The sequence below is a fragment of the Drosophila sulfurigaster genome, chromosome 2R, assembly GCF_023558435.1.
Source record: "Drosophila sulfurigaster albostrigata strain 15112-1811.04 chromosome 2R, ASM2355843v2, whole genome shotgun sequence".
Lineage (NCBI taxonomy): Eukaryota > Metazoa > Arthropoda > Insecta > Diptera > Drosophilidae > Drosophila > Drosophila sulfurigaster.
Window position 1 is genome coordinate 12,943,422 of NC_084882.1, and position 23,419 is coordinate 12,966,840.

Here is a 23,419-nt window from a genome sequence, read left to right on the forward strand (position 1 = left end):
GACTTTACTTTCGTATTCATGTGTGGAAAATTGAAATTGTGTGGTTATTTACTGAACGTCTTGGCGTTGATTGCCGTTACGCCCCATTGCCTGGTACATGACTATAATAATGATTACCATTTTATAGCGCTGCCAAGATAAATTGTCGTTCTGCCGCCGGCCGACACCAAGTCTGAGTTCATTTTTCAATCCTTTACCCAAAAAGTTATTCTCAATTGCTTTGCTTTCAGACTGCAGCTCATGAGAAAATTTGCCGAAGCGGGGAAAACAAGCTCAGAGCAGAGTTGAAAACTCTTTTGAATGCTACGATAAAATATTTATCAATAACCATAGTGAAGAAATATATTTTTTAATGTTAATCTTTTGCTGTTGAATCTATTTATAATGCCAGCTAGTTTTTGAGTTTTTAAAGTCAGTTTATTCTATTTTATTTTCTTTTGATTTTAGTTGAACTTATTGGATTAGAGAAGAGCTGAAAACTTTCTTGAATGCTACGATAAAATATTTAACAATAACCACTGTGAAGAAATATATTGTTTAATGTTAATCCAAGATCCAAGCCACAATTAGAGTTTTGAAAGTCAGTTTATTATATTCCCATTTCTTATGATTTTAGTTGAACTTATTGGCGAAATTTTAGAAGAGTTTTTAAAGAAATGAAAATTTCTAAATTATAGCTTATGAAGGAAAGTTGTTTCAGCATATTTTGTTTCTATTCGTATATAAGATATATTCTTTTGATAGAGAATGGTATTGAAGCTTTTTTGGTCTAATCATTAGTTATGCTTTTTATGGTTGAAGTTTTAATAAGAATCAAATTTATTCACAAGATAACTTCTGCAGTTCTGTGTTTTCTAGAATATTCTCAAGTATCTTCAACATAAATCTGTATTTGTCTATATAGTTCTTTATTTGTTACATAAAGTTCTTTTCTTTCAATCATTAGTTATATTCTTTTTGTTTACAATTTTAATAAGAATGAAATAAATTTTGTAGGTTTATTTTTTTCAAGAAAGCTATAAAATATCATCAACAGAAATCTGTTTTCTAATGAACTATCTCGCTCAATATCTTTATACTTATTTATTCGATTGCAGAGGTTTTGTTTTAAGGGAAGAACCTGTTCTCTTTAAAACTTTTAACTCTCATCTCAAATATAAAATTCTGCACCGCAATTTTATTTGCTTTTTGGTTTGCAAGTTCTCTCACATTTCTCACTTTGATAAGCTCGTAATTAGATTCTGACTAATTGTCAGCATGTGTAATTTTGCATACATCTTCCGTACAGAAGGAGGAGCTCAACAGCAAAGCAAGCTACTTATCTCTTGCTGCTATTGTGTGTTTAGCTGGAGACTGAGCACGGAAGGACTTAAAGTGTCAACGCATAGAGGGCGTTGCTCCAGTTCCAGTTGCTGGGCTTCTGTTTTGGCTAATTGCTGTAATTAATTTACCTGAGCTGACTCGGTGAATTGTCTCATTCTCATTCAGGTTGTGTTGCCACAGCGCAGCATGTTTCTGTGGTCCTTTAAGTGGTTGTGTGTGTGTGTGCGAATGAGTGTGGCGGGCTTTAAGCCAATCCAGTTTAGTGGTTGACCCATTTTGCTGATGGCACAAAACCACTTGAACTCTGCAGCTGTTCTTATTATGCACCACACACAACAGATGGGGTGCTATATAGACTAGTATATTATAAGTATGGTTATGAGTGTGTTTGCTGCACGAGTCGCATATTAAAGAACTCGGGTTGCAGCCAGGAATACGCGACCATCTGTCTAGCTTTTATTTGAGTCTCTACTCTATTATTTATAGGCCTGTTATCTGCTGTAAAAGTTGCAAAGTGTTTTATGCGCAATTAAAATGACAAAGTGTTTGTCGCTTCGCCATCGCATTGCAACTACGTGTGTTATGGATTAACGGACAAATGCATTAACGCTTTAAGACATGTTTTGCTGTAGCTAAAAGTATTTTTTTTGTTCTGTGTTTTGCATAATGTTCTCGATACTCTGGCACGTGCTGCCTGCTCGCCTTCACTTGCAGTCGAATCGAGTTGAAGCTTACATGTTTGCACTCTACGTACGTTTTATGCCATTTCTAAACGCAGTCACATCCGGATTCACATCCGACGCCACCTGCCCCCCCACAATTCCATGAGTTTATCTGTATGCTTGTGCTTGTGTGTTGATTTAAAGCCTGGCCATTCAGCCTGGCAAAGTGCAATGTGAATGGGCGTGAAGCGTGCAAACTTTAATGGATTTGCCGATTCTTTATGGGAGAAATTGGGTTTAAATTACCCCGGATGAACAGTGGAGCTTATCAGTTTATCAGGCATCATCCCATCAAGCATAAATGTGACCTTTACATAAATTCAAACACTGCGTTGATTTACGGCGATTGGCAAAGAAGTAGCATGATTTATTCGTTGACCCTTTTCACATTGCTTTTGCAATTGTATTTGTTGACATATTCAACTTAATCGCAACAACTCAGAAAAAACTGCCACGCCTCGTTGCGTGCATTAAAATGTTATTAACAGTGCTGACATCAACGGCTTCTACTTGACTGCATCGACAACCACTGAGGCCACTGAGGCGTATGCGTAATGCACCTGGTTGAAACTAACATACATATATAGAATATGAAACGAATGGAGAAAAAATGTCAAGCGAAAAGGGAAAAGTTAAAGGCAAACCAATGGCAAAATCACGTTTTATTTATTCACTGTCAGGCGAAAAGGTTAAATGTTGCACATCGAATGCCATTTTACCAATCAAATGTGTAACCGTTGCCGCATCCGTTTTCGCCATCCTTTTTGGGGTGTTTCGGAAACGGAAATGCACAACAGCAACAGCAACAGCACAAACGACAAAGGCGATGGCGATGACGATGGCGATGGCGTTCGCGACGGTGAAAAACTGACTGAGCCATGGACATGCATCCGCTTTTTGAATGCCAAGCTAAGTCAACTCTGCAAATCTTCCAGAGTTGTCAGGCTTCGGGGTTCGTTCTTTTTTGGGTGCTGGCTAATTGGCCATATGCTTGGCTGCTGCTGTGTGAAATGGTGACTGTTTTTTTTTTGAGGGTTTAACCTGGGACTCAATGTTGCCATTTGCCGTACAGCAAAGAACCGTTGCTTGCCACGCCATGTGTCGTGATTTCTCATTTTTCTTTCGTTTTCATTTGCGGTGCGTTGTTACTGAATCGTCTTACTCACGCCCCTCTTAAGGCTGAATCCCTTGCTGCAGCGACGCCTACAACAACTCGTGTACAACTCACGCCATATCCGCTTCACCGTTGTTATTGTTATGGTTGTCCTCAGTTGTGTAGCCAGCCAGTTTTGTTGATGTTTGCTCGTTCGCTTCCCGACAATGCCAAAAGCGGCAATACTTTTTATTGTATTTTCGCATTTTTCCACCAGTTTATTTATTGCCCTTCACGTGGCCAGGGCGACGGCGACGGCAAAAGCAACAACTGTAACCGTTGCCGAAAAGTTCACAAAGCGCAACATTGGCTCCGCTCACGACACAAATTGTGGCAAGCAGCCTAAAGTAACAACAGCTACAACAACTAACGGGGGAAAACCAACAACTGGCCCACATAGCCCTCTGTTTTGTATAACAATCATAATTCATTATATGGCATGCTAATTGCATGCCTCGCATTTCCACTTAGCAAGCTCCCAATCCTGCCTCCTGCCTCCTTCCTCTGTCATTGTAGTTTTCAGCAGGATTTGAACATGAAATGCGAGGCTAAATTAATTCATAATAAGCCAAAAGAAATACTTATATACATAACGCTCTGTATTTGCAAGCTACTTACTTTAGCCATCGCCATTAGTCCAATTAAACAACATGCGATATATAATTGAGTTTTAATATATAAACAAACGCACTAACACCAACGCACTCTCACAAACACACATATTTCATTTCATATACATATAGCATATATGAGAAAAATATATGTCGAGAGCGTTGTGTGTTTGTTAACTGTGTAAACGATATGCAAACACAAGAACTTTACTCAAAAAACAATTAGGCGCTGCACTGTGGAGACTGCTCGACTTTTAAGTACGCAAAAGTTTAAAGAGGGATGCCTCTATGTAAATAAAGCTTAAACATAACTGCAGCATGATTATTAATTTACTTATTCAACCAAAGTGTGGTAAGATTAGGAATGATTGATGAGCTATGTATTAAGAATAGACAGAAAAGCTTAACGAGAGTTTCTATATTTAGGTTGCTGCTAAATAGACTAAACACCAAGCGAAGCTTCGTCAGCGACATTTCAAATAGATAAATTATTTCAAGAAGGAAAAAATATGAAAAAGCTTTGTTATGGGAAATTACGCCTACTGCAGAAGGGCTTTAGTTGCTCTGGATGACAATATGGTATATTTTGTACTCTAAGGTATATTATGAATGTAGAACTTTATCTACAAGTATATACCACAAATAGACTTCGGCTTATTTTAATATGGGAATCAGATATCTCGCTGTCTTACTTCTTCATAATTTTATTTATATCAATTGGTTGGAATAATAGTAACTATAAAATTTAACAATTTTTTTCATTCTTTTAGTTTAGTAAATTAATTTACTTTTATTTATTATAATTGAACTAAATTTGTACATGACTAAAATCTTATTTAAAATTTATGGTATTAAAAGTTCAGTCTTGTATTTGAAGTATGTTTTATTTTTAAACTATCCGAAGATGTTTCAAGTTTTTAAAATCTAATAACAAAGAATTAAAGACTTTTTAAAATAAGTTTTTATCCTTTCAATAATTGTAGCTCTACTGTAATTAGTCACAAGTAAATGAGTTTACTTGCAGCAGATCAGTAATGAAAGATACGAGTATAAAACAACCAATTAAACGAGAATGTATTTTCGTAATTTGAGATTTTTGCTCTCGAGCGAGATTTTAAAGATTTAATCAGTGAGAACGTAGCATCGTTGCCAAAATGCCATTACGCCCATTCATTTAATTTTCATTAAAAGAAAAATGCCAGCAAAATTATCCTTACATTGCTAATTCACTTGGCCAAGTTTTTCGCTTTGATATTTAGTTTTCTTGGTCAAGAGTTTGGCCAATCTGAGTTGCGCTCTACTTTTGTGCAGCCACTGAACTTTTGTGTTCATTAGCTGCCATTCAGCGTTGGCCTCAATGAAAATTGTTGCCGAGTTGTTGTTGCCACCTACCCCCCCTCACTTAAATCTGCACCCACTCTATTGGCCACAGATAATTACTAGTTTCGAGTATAGTTTATTTAGTTTGACATGCATTTTTGATTAGTTTATTGACAATTTATAGAGCACCAGCCAAGTGTCTCCCAATTGGCCAATAATTTGCACTGAATGCGTCTGTCAGACAAACTGCATTATGGCAACGCTTTGCTCTGGGCCACAATACTGAATCCCTCCGCTCTCTGGCTCAAATTGTAGGCCTTCAGGGCCATGTCTATTGCATTCCGTGGGACGCATTTCTGGTGCTTAATGCCAAGCAATTTGTTCAACGCCTCGTATAAATCTTGTGCGCATTGTTTGGCACTGCTAGTCAGGATTTCTTTGCAGTTATTCACAGACACACATACACACACACACACATACACACATTCATATGCAGCCATACTACTATATAGAAGAGAACCATAAAGCCTTTTGTATAGCCTAAACGAAGGGCTCTTAAGATATGCGAATGAACTGCTGGCACGCTGGCTTTCTACTGGGGTGTTAGTTAGGGTAGATTCAGCGTTCAGATTACTTACATCAGCAATCAATAAAGTATAGGACAAACACATGTGCACAGCTATACGGAATTTAGTTCTGGCTCTTGGCCAAAGTGCGTTTTGCCAGCGCACACTGGTGCAGCATGCTATGAAATTGGCAAGGAAAAATATATGGTATTTTTTTTATATTATTATTAAATTTTACTATTATTTATTTGTTGTATTATTTATTAGTATTAGTTATATAACTATATGTAGTATTTACTATTTACTTTTTATAATTAATATATAGAATTTACATTTTAGTTTTTAGTATTTGTTACTTACTTACTTACTAAGAATGAACTAGTTAGTATTTATGATTTACTATTTAGTATTTAGTATTTACTAATTAGTATTTAATGTTTATTACTTATTGTTCTGTATTTAATCTTTATTCTTTAGTATTTACCATTCAGTATTTAAAGTTTTGTATTTTCTTTTTAGCATTTAAAATGTACTATTCAGTATTTAATATTTTGAATTTAGTAGTCACTATTTAGTATTTAATATTTGGTATTTGCTATTTAGTATGAACTATTTAGTATTTCATATTTTTAATTTACTATTTAGTATTTATCATTCAGTATTTATTGTATGGTTTTTATTTACTATTTACTATTTAAATATTTTTTAGTACGACTATATTTTAGCTTACATTTTAAATAGCATTTGTAATCGGCATACTAAAATACTAAATACTGCCTTAAAAATACAAAATTAATTGCTGTAATTATTTTGTTGCACGCCACTGTGGCGCAAGTCCAAAGCTGCCGCTTCGCTTGGATTTGTGTGGGGCACGTTGTTTGTCTATGGCAGTTGTGGTATTGTTTTTGTTCTTGTTGTTGTCGTTGCTGTTGTGCCTCTGTAGGCGACAACATACACATGCATGAACACAACACACACACTCGCAAAGAACACACACGCACATAGATGCTCAGATGTAAGACTTTGCCATTGTTTGCAGAATTTATTGCACGAATTTCTGAATTGGCTCTTTGGCCTGGTATGTGGTTTTATTATACCCTGTAGCCATTAATATTGCATGGAATGGGTATAATAAAAACTGAAGTTGGCATCATTGGCGCTATAAAGCAAACTATGTAACTGATCAACATTAAGAGTAAAGTGCATCTCAAGCGAAAGATATTGATTAAACGCCGTTGAAAGTGTTTTAAGTGCGAAATTCTGTTTAGTTTACAAACATTGAAAACTATAGGATAACTTCACGCCCTTTATACTCGACTAATGTTTATTTATAGCTTTCCTCATACAATTCTTTGTCCTAGCTGAATGAATATCAACGCACAGCCGAAAGACTGAGCGATGCTATTTGTTCCACTGACTGAATAGTTTGTTCAAAACGACGACGGGACGTTTGAAAAACTCGCCAGGCAAGCATGGAAAAATAGGTGAAAAGCGGTTCTGTGTGTATCTCTGTTGTTCAGCAAACTGATTGGCATCGTGCATCTTTCGTGCTCTCCTTTGTGAATACACAGAGAGACATGGCCTTGGGGTCGCTCCTATGGCGCCTAAAACAATAGCAGGGCAATAAGTATTAATTGGAACGACCTGAGCCTCATTACCATTAGAATTGGCAGATGTTTCCGTTTTATGCTTATGTCGTGTTAATTAGCATAAACATTTTTCCGGGTTATAATTTAGCCCCCCCCCCAAAAAGGCACGGAATACACGAGGTGCATGTTGCGTATACGTTATGTGTGACAATGCGAGCACATTTCTTCTCATTCATTTTGCGACAGCATACTACGATATTGTTATTGTGTGTAATTTGCTCGCAGGATGCCTTCGTTTCATGTGTCAAGCGATTGTCTCATCATCGTGGGGGCTTCTGTGCAACCATATATTAATATTGCGTATACGCCGCATTTGACATTTATTTATTACACTCGCATTTAATGCCGTCACATAAATTTATGGAAAACCCGAAAACAATTTGTGTGCCCCAACATGCACGAATGCGACACATGGAAGACATGCAACACGTTTCCTGCTCATCGTTTCTGGGTTGCGTGAGTCGCGTTTTATGAGCACGGCTCCCCGCAGCTTTCTGCAGCAGATCTCGCAATTGGATGCTTATAGCTTATAAATATGCTGGCCTGACCAGCATAACTGTAAATTCCTTGTATGCTTATGCGTCAGACGCATAAATTAATTGCGGATTTACACTGTCTCACACTGGGGAATTCAGCTTAGCCAGATCTCTTGAGTGCGCCACGCCACATTTATTACCGAAATAAACACCCAAAGCCAAAGCCTATTTGCTGTCACACAACGAACGAGTGTTCAAATCCAGACAAAACCCTCAACTGGGGAAAACGAGTAAAGTTTATATTTAGATGCTGACAGTATATTTATAGAAACTTAATGGCATCACGCGAAGACGCAAAATTATCTTTCGAGTCAGGTAACTACGTGCGACTGTTGAGACAAATTCGTATTTAAACGAATGGCTTTCGTTTAGTAGAAGTTTTTTGGGTAGACGGTATTAAAGAGTGGATGATGTGAAAAGTAAAAGAGCGACGTTTGAGTGACGTATTCAGTCACATTGAAAGATCTGCTTGTATGCAAATAAGTGAGCACTGACATGTGGCAGGCAAATGTCGTCCGTTATTCGCGTCAGCTTCATGCAGCTTACACACACACTTTGAATACATACTATGTAGTTGCTGCTGCAGTTGCAGTTGCATACATGCATACTCTGTGTTGTGGCATGTGGAAATGTTGCAACATTCATGGCTTATACAGGATATTCACGCCACATGCGTTGTTGCATGTTCAGATGTATGATTTATTTATCAGGCTTTGGCTCAAATAACACGACGCCATAAGTCCCCCAAATCGTGTAGAAGCCTGCACACACTGCCGCAGCAATTAAGCAGAATAACTGACACGAGATGAAAAAGCATTAAATTAAATGCAAAAATAATGGTTAAATCCACAATACGATTGTTGTGTGCTCAGGTATTTGTGTGTTGCATGAGAAACACAAGCACAGGTATTCGTGCGCCTGAAACTATGCAATGCAATATTTGCTTGCAATATGTCGGACTGCAATTCAACGTGTGCAAGCGAAAGGATCTTTTATTAAAAATGCTTTTAAGACATACATATCTATATTATATTTCAAAAAACAAGTAAGAAAACTGCAGTGTGCTAGTAAAATCAAAATGTATTGTAATGATGCTATATTTGTTGAATTTCATTCGTACGCAACGAAATGTTTGCAGCTATTTTTTCATTATGAAATTTAAAAACCTTTTATGAAAATTTAACAAGCAATGAACAATGATTAAATGCAATGATGAAATCGGGCAACTCTGTTTTTTCTTTGATGAAAATTTGTAGCTTTTATTAAATTTCAAAATCATACAGGCATGCTCCGGTTTTCACTTTTCGTTTTCGTTTTCGATTTGGGACCAAAACCGAGATTTTCGTTTTTAGGTGCTCCGGTTTTCACACATTTTTGGTCATCGTTTTGCTATCGGAACGTTTCATTTTTTACTGCTAAAACAGCTGACTTGTGTTTTGGTTAAAAGTAAACAACGCAAAAAAATGTCTTTTGTATGTCCAATTTCGTGCGTGGATTGAACTCACATAAAGATATTTTTATCCTGCATTGTTTATTTATGCTTCCCCTCAATAAAATATATTTGGCTTTTCTCTTTTTTGCAAAGAAAGATTTGATACTTTCTTTAAAAAAATCAGTTGAACGGCAATCAGCTGTTACCCACAAAAATGGGGATGCCACCTTTTAATGTATTTCATTCCGGTTATTCCAACAATTTTTTTATAAAATTTTAACACATAAGTAATTAAATTAAATAAATTAATTTTAAAAACATATTTTACCCAACTTCAACAAATTTATCGCCATCCGTTTGATTATACAAGTTTTTCATTCTATCAAAAGTATGGCATAGGCGATAACTCATGGTGTCGGACTTATCGGTCGCTCACCAAAACGAAAATTGTTGTTGCCGACGGCAAAATTTGATACAAATTTGAGGTGGGGTCAGAAATTAGTCGAAAAATAATTACAAGCCTAATTGATCTGCTGGCGGTCTTAAAAGAACGACAATAAACCAATGAGTCAACTACTTTTTTCCTTTTGCAAATAAGATCCAATTTAATATAGAAAAAGGCATTTACTTTTCATTTCGGCAAGTCAAATTTTCTCGAATTGCAATTCGAAAAATCTTGTGAAAGTAATTTTGTCGTTTTCGATTTCAAAACGAAAACGAAAACCGAAAGTGAAAACCGGAGCATGCCTGATAAGAAAGCTATTCTTAAATCATTAAAATCATGGAGTATTTAACATCAATATGCAGGACAATTCAATGTGTGCAAACGAAAAGACTTTTATTAAAAATGTTTTAAGATATTAAATAAATTTGCACGAAAAATAAAGCTATTGTTAATAATGATTGAATACACAGGTATTTGTGTTGCATATGGAAACATTTATGGTTGCGCCTGAAACTATGCAACGAAATATTTGGTTGCAACCTGCCGCAATGCAAGCCAGCAGCACTTTTATTGTTGAAATTAAAAAAAACTTTTATGAAAATTAAACGAGCACAAAAAGCCATACTTAACAATGATTAAATGCATCTGCAAACACATGGCAAATATTTTATTGGCAGATGCAGCAGCTCTTTAATTGATGGAATTTTAATACTTTTATTAAAAGTGATGATGAAATATGGAAACACTGAAGCTAAATCACTTTAATTGATGCAATTTTAAAACTCTTATTAAAGTTCAAAAAGCAAAGAAATCTCTTCTTAGCAATGGTGAAATCTGTCATTCAAAAATTTGTATGGCAAGTGCAGAAAATCGTGTGGCAATTCTTTTCGAAATTAAACTTTACAACTTTAAATACATTTCATCAAGTAAATAAAGCTATTCCGAGCTATGATTAAAATCGTGCAAGCTGCTGCACTTTACTTCACCGAATTTAAACTAAAAGCGGGAATTTTAATGGACACTTACGACTGTTATAAAATTGAAACAATAAAATAAAGCCAAAGTTAAAGACTGCACAAAAGTGCCCCTGAAACGTTTAAAGAGCAGTATAGCAAAACAATTATAAATACTTGTTCGTGGCAGAGTAACATGAACACAAACATATGTAATGTCACATATGTTATTCTCAACTGTGTGTGAGTGTGACCTTAATCCAATTAGCTGGTCCGGACCGAGGCATTGGCAGCTTTGTGCTGTTGCCCCACACACACAGATGATTCCCCAATTTACTGTCAGTCAATTTAATTTCGTGCCAGGCGGTCCAAGTCAGTTTGACAGTTTCGGTTGGACAGTTAGTGTGTGTAAAGCGAGAAGAGAGAGAGAGCGGGAGAGAGAAAGAGATAGAGATAGAGAGAGAGTGAGAATTTGGCAGCTAGAATGGAGAATGGTAGTTGGGCAGAGTGCAGGACTTGGTTTCAATTTCATTGGTTTGGCTGGTGCCCATTTGCTGGGCACTTTTGGAAATTGTTTGAAGGTCGGTTTGAAATTTCACACGCAGTTAAGTGATTAGCCCTGCTTGCTTGCTACTGCCCAAGGGGGCAACAACTTGGCTCGTTTTGTCGTTTATTGTTGTTTATTCTTTGTTGCTGGAAATCAAAACAAAACGCTTCAATTTCTCTTTGCAGTTTTCGTGTTGCGACACCAGCGTTGACCAGAGAGAGATCTACGTTTCCATGTGAAGTGGCAATCAAAAGAGCAAAGGCAATAGAACAAACGAGAGCGCTCAAATTGAACGGCTTGAAAGCAGCATGGATGAGGAGCACGACGACGATCGAATAATATGAGATTAGATGGGGCTTTAGAGCCCCGTCACGGTGCTGCAACGCTGCAGGGCCGCTTTATTGGCGTTGCCAAGTATCGGCGCGAGACGCGTGTAAAATGTGAGCAACAGCAGCAACAATGCGCTGATGAAGACGACGAAGCAGCAGCAGCCGCAGCAGAAGCAGCAGCAGCATCATCAGCAGCAGCAGCAGCAACAGAGGCCACAATAGCAGCTAAAGACGCCAACAATAATAGCAGCAATAACAACAACAACAACAACAACAACAACCAAAACAACAACTACGACAGCAACAGCTATAATAATAACAACAAGAGCAGCGAGAGCAACAATTGCCGCTGGGAGGCGTCAGAGCAACAAGCTCAACACTTGTCGCCCAGCCAGGCGCCAAGCATAATAATAGCAACACAAACAAACAACAAAGCAAACTTGCACTTAAGGATTAAGGGCGTCGCAACGACCGCAACAGCAACAACAACTGCCGCGTCCCTAAAAATGCGTGAGGAGCAATCGTTAATGCTAATGGACCGCCGGACCGAGGTCGATGTTGGTGTTGGTGGCAGCAACAACAACAACAACAACATGGGGCGACTTCAAACATACGTCCTGTGCCTGATTTCCGTTGTCGCACTGCTGCCACGGCTGCCAGTGGCGCTGGCCGATGACGGTGACAATTTCTTTGCCGTTAATAGCTTCAGCGTGGGACCGGAGACGACAACACCCGAGTTTGGTAAGTTAACACCACGGGGCATGGCCTCACCGTAACTTATGTTAGTTATCGTGTGTCGTGTGTTGTGTGTCGTGTGTGGCATGCCATGTTGTCGTCGCAAACCGCTAATCAAATATGTACAACAATGACGTCATCATGTTGCACTATTGTTGCATAATCTTGCTAAAGCAAGCACAATGCTTGCTGTCTAACCACAAAAGCCACACTCAAAATGTGTGCTTGCCACAAATAAATGTGCTTACTATTTCACAAAAATTTCCAATTCGTTGAGCTGCACTTTTAAGATACTACACAACAACAACAGCGAAGCAAAGTTTCCAATTATAACAATTATAAATGTTGAACGGTCTAGCCTTAAATGACAGACCATCAGTTTTGAGGCATTAAAAATGAGTTGAGTTGAGGCTGCTGTTGCCCGCATAGAACCCTTCGCTTGGTAAACAAACTGCCACGTTGGGTAATCTCTTTTTGAAATGGGTATTAAAGGGGCAACAATACAACTGGGTTGCCTTTTGGGTCATAGAGAGCAGACCCCTTGTTGGTCGTCGTTGTCTCTCTTGTTGGTCCCCCACTTTGTCAACACTTTCAGAGAATTTGCTCGCCACAGCCACAGTCGCAGCCAGAAAAACCGATGCAATGCGGCAGCAGCAGCAGCAGCAGTTGCTTCTCTTTTTTAGCTGCATTCTACGGAGGGCTCTATTCATAGCAGTCACTGCATTTAAAAATAAACCACAAGCAAATAGACTTGCACCCTTCTCTCGCTCACACACACACTTCACATGCATGGCCAAGTGTTTGTGTTCGTGTGTGTGTGTGTGTGTGTGTGCGCGTGTATTTGTCTGCTAGAAAATGGCGCAACCTTTTTGCAAAGCGCAGCCATTTTGTTTTGTCTTTGCGCTTCCGTTGGCTTAAATGCGAGGCCGGCGCACATCCTTTTCCGCTCCTTTCCTGCTCGCTGCTATCGTCAGCGTCATCGTCATCGTCATCATCAACAGCAACAGCAACAGCAGCAACACATAGACACGACTGCCATCAACGTTGGTTGCGCTTGGTAATTATGTCGGAGTATCAACAAAATTAGTGGAGCAAACGCGGCATATGCTGCGATATTAATGTCAGCGTTAACCCCTGGTTGCCGTTGAGATTTTGCATACATTGTTGGCCGCCAGTTCCGGCCAAAGTTGCTCCCAAGTGCTTAATTAAGATGTGAACTCAACTCAACTCAACTCTGCTCACTTTACATGCCACTGGCATGTTCTTCTGTGTGTAACTGAGTGTGAGACTCGGTGAGTGTGTGTGTGTGTGTCTACGGCGTCTGTTTTCATTTCATTCAAACTTAATGAAGGATTCCACCCACAAGTCTGCCAAGTGCCCTGCCATGTGGTATGTGCTGAACCATTGAAGTGCCTCTCACTCGAGTCGCACTCCGGCCCCTTGAGCACCTGCGTAGGCTAGCGCCAAAACATTTCGGCATACACAGGTACACACACACATTGCCGCTGCAAGACGTGTCTGCAACCACGCGAGGAGGCGCTATCAGAGAGCGCGGGGAAGACCCTCTTTCCTATATTGGCAAACACTCTTTAGAGAGAGTCGCAAAACTCTCAAAAATGCGATCAAGGAGAGCAAAAAACGGTGTTTCCTGGCCCTGTGTGACACACTGGATGACGACCCATGGGGCAAGGCATACCAGATCGTTATAAAGAGAATCGGGGCACGGAGATCGCCACCACCACCGGATGATCTGTTGCGTGGAATTGTCATGGATATGTTTCCCAGCGTGGAGGAAGACAACGCATGGCTGCCAGATACAGCATCCAACGATGGTCTGCCGCTGAAGTTGGTCACCAGCGAGGAGGTGTTAAAATGCGTTAGGAGTATGAAACAAACCGGCGCTCCAGGTCCGGATGGCATACCCGCAAGGGCACTAATGCTCGCCTGCTCCCTCCATCCAGAAGTTTTTTCAGCAATGCTGAATAAGTGCCTGGAAGAAGCTGTAGTCCCGGTTAGGTGGAAAACTCAAAAGCTGGTCCTAATTCCGAAGCCCGGGAAACCGCCTGGCAATTCATCCTCGTTTAGGCCTATCTGCCTCATCGACGTGGCGGGAAACTGCTGGAGAAGGTGATCTGCACCCGCTTGGAGGAAGCTATATTGGTGAACGGAAACCTTTCCCCCAACCAATATGGATTCCGGAAGGCCAGGTCGACAGTAGATGCAATCGAGAAGGTAGTTGGCATTGCTTCCAATGCAATTGCTGGCACTCGCTGGAAAGGGGGCCAGAAGAAGTACTGTCTGATGGTGACATTGGACATCAGAAACGCCTTCAACTCGGCCCGGTGGAACTGCATCTTACGGGCGCTAGACGCATTCAAAGTCCCACGGCAGTTGCTAAAGATTATCAGGAGTTACTTCTCGTCGAGAGTACTCAAATATGATACCAGTGTTCGAACAGAAGAGTACATCGTGACTGGAGGCGTTCCTCAGGGTCTGTGCTTGGCCCGCTATTGTGGAACGCGATGTACGACGGAATCCTTCGACTGGACCTGCCGACAGGAGCAAACCTAATTGGTTTCGCCGACGACATTGCGCTACTTGTGGTCGCTAAGGAGCTGGAGGTCGCCGAATCAAATTGCAACAGAGCTATCGATTGCATTGGGACTTGGCTGCTCTCCGTCGGACTGGAGTTGGCTCCCCAAAAAACGGAAGCAGTGCTGATCAGTAGCAGGAAGAAAGTGGAAACAGCGGTAGTCAAGGTCGGAGCCGCCCATATTACCTCCCAAGCGTACACTTAAGTACCTGGGAGTGACGATCGACTCGAGGCTGAGTTTTCGGGAACACCTGCAGGAGGTTGGCCGTAAGGCTGCTGTCACCAACAGGGCGTTATCTCGCCTGATGCCCAACACCAGGGCCCCAAACAGTATCGTCGAGCATTAATTTCGAGCGTAACAAGGTCCATAGCCCTTTATGCTGCTCCTATCTGGGCAGACGCCGTTATCAAAAGCTCGTACATCGGCGGCTTGGCGTCAACCTTCCGGCTGAGCGCCATCAGAGTCATAAGCGGTTTCAGGACCGTTTCCGACGAGGCTGCACACGTCATTGCCGGCATACCCCCCTTCGAGGAAATGGTCAGGGAGAGGGTAAGTGTCTTCCGGCAACTCCAGACTGGCTCCTTACCCAACGCCGAGAAGAGATCCATTAAACAAAGGGCACAGAGGAATGCCTCGAAAGGTGGCAGACCCGGTGGAACGAGGCGTCAAAGGGCGGTGGACTCACCGGCTTATCCCTCTCATTAAGGAATGGACGACAAGGAGTCACGGCCAGTTGAATTTTCACTTGACCCAGGTCATCAGTGGCCACGGCTGCTTCAGGAGCTACTTGTTCCGGTTCGGACACGACACAGCCGAAGAGTGCCCCGCTTGTTTCCCGACTGCGGTGGAGGACGCCGAGCACGTAATCTTCCAGTGCGGTAGATACGCAACCCTCAGACAAGAGCTGGCAGTTGCAATTGGTGAGAGGTTAACCGTGTCGACATTGGTTCCGCTGATGCTGGTATCGTCCACTAACTGGACACTGATCAGCCAATTTGTGGCTGCGGTCATGAACGAGCAAAGGAGGGCCGAGAAGGCAAGACAACGAACGAGGGAGTAAGTGGCGCCGACGCACTTGTGAAGCATTGCTTCGCGGCCGTCCCACAAGAGCCAGGCTCCGCTAACTCGGTTTTCTTCTTCCTTGTCTCTAGACATAATTTCCTATAACTCCACTCTGTAAACTTTTTCTAACCTATACTACGAATAAATAAAAAGGTACACACACACACACACACACACATGCACACACAGACGCTGACGTATACATACGCACTCGTAGTCGTACTCATGCTGGTACTTAACTGGCTGACAAGCGAACTGAGCGAACAGAGAGTGAGAGATTTATACATGAATTTACATTTTAATCTGCCACTAAGCCGCTTGGGATTCAAATACTTTTCACTTTTTGCAGGTTTTATTTTATTTATACATTGTGTGTATATATTGGGGATTGAAAGTTTTCTTGCGGTTTCATTATAAATTTGACACCTGGGATTAGTCAAGAGGAACATGTGTTAAGTTAACCTTTACTTTACCTATTTCACCTTTTTTTCTTCACTTTTTTCATCATAGATTATGCCAGTCGCGGCCAGAAGAAGTTTGGTGACAAGTGCGAGAATACATTGGAGTGCGGTTTTCCCGGTTCAATATGCGATCCCAAGAAGAAGTCGTGTCAGTGCACCGAGGATCTGCATGTCACCAATCACATTGATAAATGTGGCAAGGGTAAGCGTTAACAACAACAACAACAACAACAAGTACAAGTATCAGGCTCAACCTTGCTTGTCAGTCTGCCAAGTTTTCATTAAAAGAAATGCATTGCCAGCAAACAAATCCCCCAAAGCTCAACGTTGATTACATCGCGCGCAAATTAAAAAAAAAAAAGAACAGAAAAAAGAGGAAAAAACAGCTGAAAGAAAGTCAAGTCGAAATGATTTGGCAGCGGGCGGGCGACACTTGGCACAAAATTATAATTTATATTCCCCCACTGTTGGAATGCGCATTTAATATTGTAAATTAAAATTTAATTATGGCGATTATGGTCCCCACCACGTAAACATTAAGCTCAGTGCATTGGCTGATTGATAGATTTATGGGCTGGGGATTTTGCATTTAGCAAGCTGGTTAATGACTCACATCACAGTGAACTTGGTACCCAAAGTAAACTGCTTATCAAACACCAATTATAATTACGAAATAGACTAAAGGGATTGGGAATTTGAAATTTGGATCAAACTATAATTACAAGCTGAATGCTTATAAATACTTGTAGCTGTGCCCAATAAATGCGTAAAATTCATCCGACATTTACACACATGCCATAATATTAAAAATACAATTATTTATGTAGTGTGTGGGTGTCATTCGTTGTCCTCATTCTGCGCCTATAGTTTGACCAATAAAAATATTTGTCTGTCTGCCATTGCCATTGGGTCGACCCCATTTCGGACACTCGTAAAACAAGTAAAACTTGTCCACGTGCTGAAACAATAAAGAATGTGTGTACGAGTATGTGTAATTCAATTGTGCGAATCGTGGTCAACAATTTACTTATTTTTCCCCCTCTTATCTCCTATCTTCCTCGTCTTTAGCGGCTGCTGTTAACGAATCCTGTTTCTTCAACGAACAATGCGAAGCGGTTTACTTTCAGACGGAATGCCGAGACGGACGTTGCATTTGTCGGTTCGAGATGTCGCCCATCTGGGGCAAGGATGGCTCCGTCGAGTGCAAAGGTCGGTGTGGACACACACACAGTTAATGTTTGCTTAACGGAAGAGTAATGGAAAGTGTTTTGCTTGCAGGGCGCCAGGATAAGCGAGGACCCGAGACATACATTGATCCGGCCATGATTGGCGTGCTGGTAGGAATGGCATTGATGTTTATTATTATTTGTGTCGTCCTGCGATTGTTTAGCCAGTGAGTAAATTGCAATGCAAACATTTTCACACAACACCCAACGTAAAGAAAAAAAGACTGCAAGACACCGTGTAAAAATCACGCACTTTATAAGTCTAACATAGATAGAACTAAACGAAAGGATATACTAAACATTCTGAAGGGTATAGAGTTCCGAGCAGCATAATCAAGCAACACTTGAAATGTTGCCTGTCATGAGTGGGGCAAACCTAATTGGGTCAATGGGCTGTGCTGATGATGCTTTGCCGTCGTCATGCCGTCAGGAGCGAAGAGCGAAGGCCCAAGGACAGCTTCATTATGTTATGTGCAAAAAGCAAAGAGCATGCTGTGGGCGTAGTCATGGTTATGTTGATAAATAATTTCATCAGCAATTAATTTCAGTCAAATGAACAAAATTTTTGCATTAATTGGCATTAAACGAAACTAACGGCAACGACATTGCCAGCCACGTTCCACACACATCATCGTCCACTTCAATCTCATTCCACGCTCCAGCTTTTTGGCACACGTCATCATCATCATCTGACATTTGCTGAACATCTCCGCTAATCGAGCACTTTTGTACTTCTTTGCAGAGCACGCTGGCGTGAGAATCGTACCATCTTTAATACGCCCAATCCACGCCTCATGAACGTCTCTCTGCTGCGCGACAGCAAGCTGCTCCATGGCCAGGAGCGTCGTGGCTCAAGGATGTCTGTACGAGCTCCATCGCGGCAGCCAAGCATGGCCTCATTGCGGCCCCACTCACCGAATCCGTCGCTAGGTAAGACAGGTTTGTATTCCATTCCACAACACGGCACCGTCTGCAGTACCAGTGCGTATACCTATTATTTTTGGCTTTCGTTTCTTTTTTCGATTCGTTTTCGATTTGTGTCTTGTCGTTGATTTTTGTTTTTATTTTAGTTTGATTTGTGCAAATTTTGTTTGACAACTTGCAGAACTTTTCTGTCAACTTGCAAAGCAAAAAAAAAATAAGAAAAAAACGTAAACGCAATCAATCAATCAAACTAACTATCAATCAATCAAACAGTCGCTCAATCAGTCAGTCAGTCACTTAACAACGAACCAAACAATAAGAAAACGAGCCCCTATTCAAATGTTCGGAAGTGTTCGAAACAACTTGAACTTGAATCTTATCTTTAAAGATACTCCAAATATCGATTATATCCCATGTTTGATTGACACTGATGATAAGCTAAAAATAAAAGTAAGAGTGCGCGCTTTCTTATTTATAGCCCTCAACGAAAAGTTGCCAGATCATATACTATATATAAGTACAGACAGAGTGTGTGATATATTGTGTTTTTCCTTAGATATGCCAATTATATATTAGTAGTATTAGCTGCGCAACCAGATAAGTGTGTAAAGTGAAATGAACGATTCATTTGTGGAGGCGTGACATGGCGCTATTTATGAACTGGATTGAATAAATGGAGAATACGTGTTTATAGATTTCTTTAGAGAGTTGAAGTGCCCTTGAGGGGAAAATTACGACTCGGCGTGTGGCCAAGAATTTCAATTATAAGTAGCAGCAGCAATATGAGTACTCGAGGTTTACCCAATCAAGTGGATCGCATTGTGTTCACAAGAAAACCAAAAAAATAAAAAATAAAAAACGGCAAAATGATTTCAACTGGTTTGCGGGGCTCAATCAACGTGATTGACGCTTTAAGAACCGTTAAGTTTAGAACGTTGGCCATTTGCTGTTGAGTTGTTGACGATGATGATAATGATGATGATGATGATTTTGTTGTTATCTAGCTAAGGCCCAGCGGACAGTTGTTGCCAATTACCTTTGTGTGGTCGTCGTGCTTTCATTTTGTTGTTGTTTGAGTTTTGTGTCGCGATGCCAAACAATAAACATTTCCTTTTTGCTCGCTTCCCTCGAAACTCTATGTGTCTCTCTCTTTCTCTTCTGCCACACTGAAACACACCCACACCCACACACACTCACTCACTACGTAATGTACTACAATAAAAGGTCGCATGATACGCTCGAAGAGCAACACGCGCTCCAGCGACTCCCGTGTCAGCGATGTGTCGAACTGTTCGCGTCTGCTGGAGCATCCAAGCGCCGCCAATCAGTATAATGTTGTTCATAGCCATTTCTTGCCCTACGTGCCAACAACAGCAGCAGCTACAGCTACAGCTACAGCAGCAACCACAGTGGTCCACAATACAACAACAGCAACAGCAACAAATGCTGCCACAGCTACCACAACGCCAACGCCATCGCCAACGCCAGGTTCATCCATCACCGTAACGACCACATACGTATCCTCGCCGGGCACAGCACCAGCCTGCGGCATGGCTGCCAATTCGGGTGCAAATAAGTTTTAGTAGGCAAATGAATTCCAAACAAAAAAAAAAAAGAAAAGAAAAGAAAATACAGATCCTGATCCTGATCCTGATCCACAAGTCCACAAGGCATAGGTCCACGAGGTAGGCAGCTGCTCGTCTCTCAGTTCTTATCGTAGTAGTTGTTTTTTCCCGAACAAATTGTTGAATGTGCTGTCTAGCTATTGTGATGCCCAGTGTCCTGTATTTTATTAAGAATAATCGTAGTTGCTGTCGTTGTTATTATTGTACCAAACTTGTATGCTGGAGACAGTTGCGGTTATCTTCTACATAAGTAACTAGTAACTAGCTCCTAAATTGTATGTTCCACACACACATACACACCACACACTCAACATAGAACACTGAATACCCTGTACTAAGTAGGAATACAGCTACAGACTTAGTGCTTAGACTTAGTCTGCCTGTCTACTGGCCCTATATATATATATACATATATAGTACAAAAAACATACTACTTCTATACATACATAAATACCAACTACATTCACACTATGTACTTAGAGATACTTACTTCAAAACTGAATTATACGAAACTGTCATTATACTCGAACACTTTCTAAACATCTATAGTTTTTCCTTTTTTTACTTAGCAGTGCCTCATTCTCTTATGATTTCCATTTCGATTTTCGTTTCGGTTTCCGTTTCCATTTTCCTTAGTTTCGTTTCTGACGCACGCAGCTTTCCTCAGTTTGTAAGTTTGCCTGGGTATCAAGTAGAGATATAAAATACCTTATTTAATTATGGCTCAATTATCAGTTTATAGTATTCGAGTAATTCGAGTAGCATCTTATCTACCATGTTACTATGTAGTCTTGTGCTATTTCCGATGCAAACACGAATGGCGTTCGGCTATCTCAGGCAGCGTCTCAGATAGCCGAAATGTCCTTTCAACCGGTGCGTAAGCAAACCGGCATCACTCAAAATTTGTTGTTGTTTTGTGCTCGTTTCGAAAGATTGTTTTGTTTGACTTTGTGATTTTTAACTCTCTGTCTGTGTGTGTGTTCTCCACAAAATAGGTTCGCAGTCGGAGTCGCGTGGCAGTGCCAGCAATGCCTCAGCCGCCTCGGTGCGTTCGAATCGCAGCAACTCGGTGGCACCGGGCAAGGTGTCCAGCGGTGGTGGTCATCATGAGCGGCATGGCTCCTCGCATCGCCAGCACCATTCGCATGCCCAGCAGCAATTGCAATCGCCGCAGGAGGAGGCCCTGATTACGAACATAACAACAAACCCCGTGGCCGAAAGCGTAACCGTTGAAATTATCGAACCGGGACACAAGTGAGAGAGAGAGATTGCTGAACGCAGAGACAGAGAGAGAGAAAGAGCGGCGATGAAGTAAATAACAATTTATACAATAATAACAACCGTAACAAGAACAAGAACAATGAAAATGATGATGGAATGAAAAGAAAACCATAAAACTAAAGTAACAGAAAAACACTCAGAAAACGAGTCAACAAATCGTCGATATCGTCGTTTAATATGCACGCGATAATAAGGCTCACTATTCGGGCCAATGCCATTGTTAGACCCTTTTTTAAAGACATTTTTTGCAATTAATGGACAAATTGTTGGATACCCAGTATAAAGCGTATTACAAAACTTTTTGCAGAACCACACGACAACAATGCTAATTAATTACTTGCATAACGATATATTTAAATAAATATATAAATATATATATAGATAAACACACATATATAGCGAGCAATGCATATATTGATCGGATATATGCAACTACACCGTAAAAAAAATGTTCGAAAAAAAACCTTGCATAACAAATTCATACTACTCTTTTTTTCAAACCAAAAAAAATCAACAAAATAAATTAAAAAGAAAAAAATATTACAAATAACAAAAAAACAAAAACAAAACAAAAACAAAGATCATTTAAATAAATAAATTTACAAATTTATATAAATATTGTACGCAAAATAGAGAAAGCTTTATGAATTAACAGCAACAACAACACCCAAGTAAAACAAATTTCGTAGCAAAGAAATGAACAATAATTGAAATGAAAATTAACCAATGTAGGCATGATTTCAAAAGTAGTGAATTGAGTTTAGATTTTGTTTTCATTTGTTTTGCGTTTGATAATACTACTTAAGGAAAAGCGATAATCATTGCCAAAAACAAAAAAAAAAGAAAACAAGAACAAAACAATTAGGACACATAGCAAAACAAGCAAAAAAAAGCTGATTATGTACAATGTACATACGCACAACGCCTTATCTTATCTAACTTACAAAAACACACAAAAATAACAGGAAGCAGCTCCTCCCATTGAATATCTCTATAGTGCGAGTTCCGGCCACGCCTATATATTAACAACAACAAATGCTGCTGTAGTCCCCATATGGATAATTATTATTCTTATAGCCAATGAACAACACAGAAAATGCAATTGCAAATGCAAGAAAATATTATGAACCTCGGGACCATATTTTATAATCAAAATATGCGTTTCAGAAAAATGTAAACGAAGCACGCACGTTTAGTTCCCACAAAAACATTTTTCAAATATACTCGTATAATGAAAAACCAAAAAAATCTTAAATACCAAAAAAAAACAATAACAATACTTTTAACTATTGGTTAATGCTGGCTGAACTAAAGTTTAGGGAACACTGAGAACAAAAAAAAAAGATGAAAAAGAAAAAAAAAGCTAGCACAATGCACCCACAAGTGCCGTAGTTCGGGTAGTTAGTTAAAATCTAACTACCTCTCTAAATATACGAGTAGCTTCTAATAATCTAAATTGACTTCCAAAACCACATATGAATCTTGAGTTCTTATTGTGCTACGTTTTTGTTACAAATAATTACACATTTCATTTTCCAATTCCCAATCCAACCTTAGTCAATAATGTTCTCCTTCAGCACTGGGCGGACCAATAATAGGGGAAGATTCTTCGTGCGTCGAGTGCTGAGACAACATGTGTTGGTATAAGTGTAAGAGGGGATTCCGTTAGGTTTTCAGTTGAAATTCATAGTACTTAAAGTCTATCGAGTATAATAAGGAATTTTTTGATTTTACAGCAAAGCCCCACAAACAACCAAAACAAAAAAAAGAAACTCTCATTTGCTTTTGTGCTCAATCAAAGAAGCTTAACTGTGAGAATAACAAAGTGAATACAAAACGTGTTTATAAAAACCTTAAATACTAAATACAAAAAAAAAAAAAAAACCAAAACCTAAACATGGCCTACAAAATGGCAAGTACAATTT

The 23,419-nt window shown here is 39.9% G+C and overlaps 1 protein-coding gene and 1 long non-coding RNA gene across 8 annotated transcripts in view; one reads left to right on the forward strand and one right to left on the reverse strand.

Annotated features, from left to right (window-relative positions):
* LOC133837652 (uncharacterized protein DDB_G0284459) overlaps positions 1 to 23,416 on the forward strand; it is a 31,625-nt gene extending 8,209 nt beyond the window's left edge. For 2 of the 6 annotated variants that reach the window (XR_009893841.1, XR_009893842.1), the window contains exons 2-8: positions 11,443 to 12,327; positions 16,488 to 16,640; positions 17,507 to 17,647; positions 17,717 to 17,831; positions 18,407 to 18,603; positions 19,813 to 20,273; positions 21,209 to 21,346. Coding sequence is in view for 3 of the 6 variants with exons in the window: in XM_062268490.1 (XP_062124474.1) it covers positions 11,598 to 12,327; positions 16,488 to 16,640; positions 17,507 to 17,647; positions 17,717 to 17,831; positions 18,407 to 18,603; positions 21,209 to 21,471 (1,599 nt within the window). In the remaining 3 variants the exon portion in view is untranslated. Of the gene's footprint in view, positions 1 to 11,442; positions 12,328 to 16,487; positions 16,641 to 17,506; positions 17,648 to 17,716; positions 17,832 to 18,406; positions 18,604 to 19,812; positions 20,274 to 21,208 lie in introns of those variants that run through there. The other 4 variants (XR_009893843.1, XM_062268490.1, XM_062268491.1 and 1 more) reach the window with 4 other exon arrangements.
* LOC133837657 (uncharacterized) lies at positions 18,600 to 21,128 on the reverse strand. 2 transcript variants are annotated; one of them, XR_009893844.1, is made up of 3 exons: positions 20,988 to 21,128; positions 20,704 to 20,893; positions 18,600 to 18,783 (listed from the first exon to the last, which is right to left on the reverse strand). It is a non-coding gene; the product is annotated as an uncharacterized LOC133837657 (long non-coding RNA). The 2 variants fall into 2 exon arrangements; XR_009893845.1 differs by lacking the exon at positions 18,600 to 18,783 and adding an exon at positions 20,330 to 20,370.
* Positions 23,417 to 23,419: the final 3 nt, after the last annotated feature.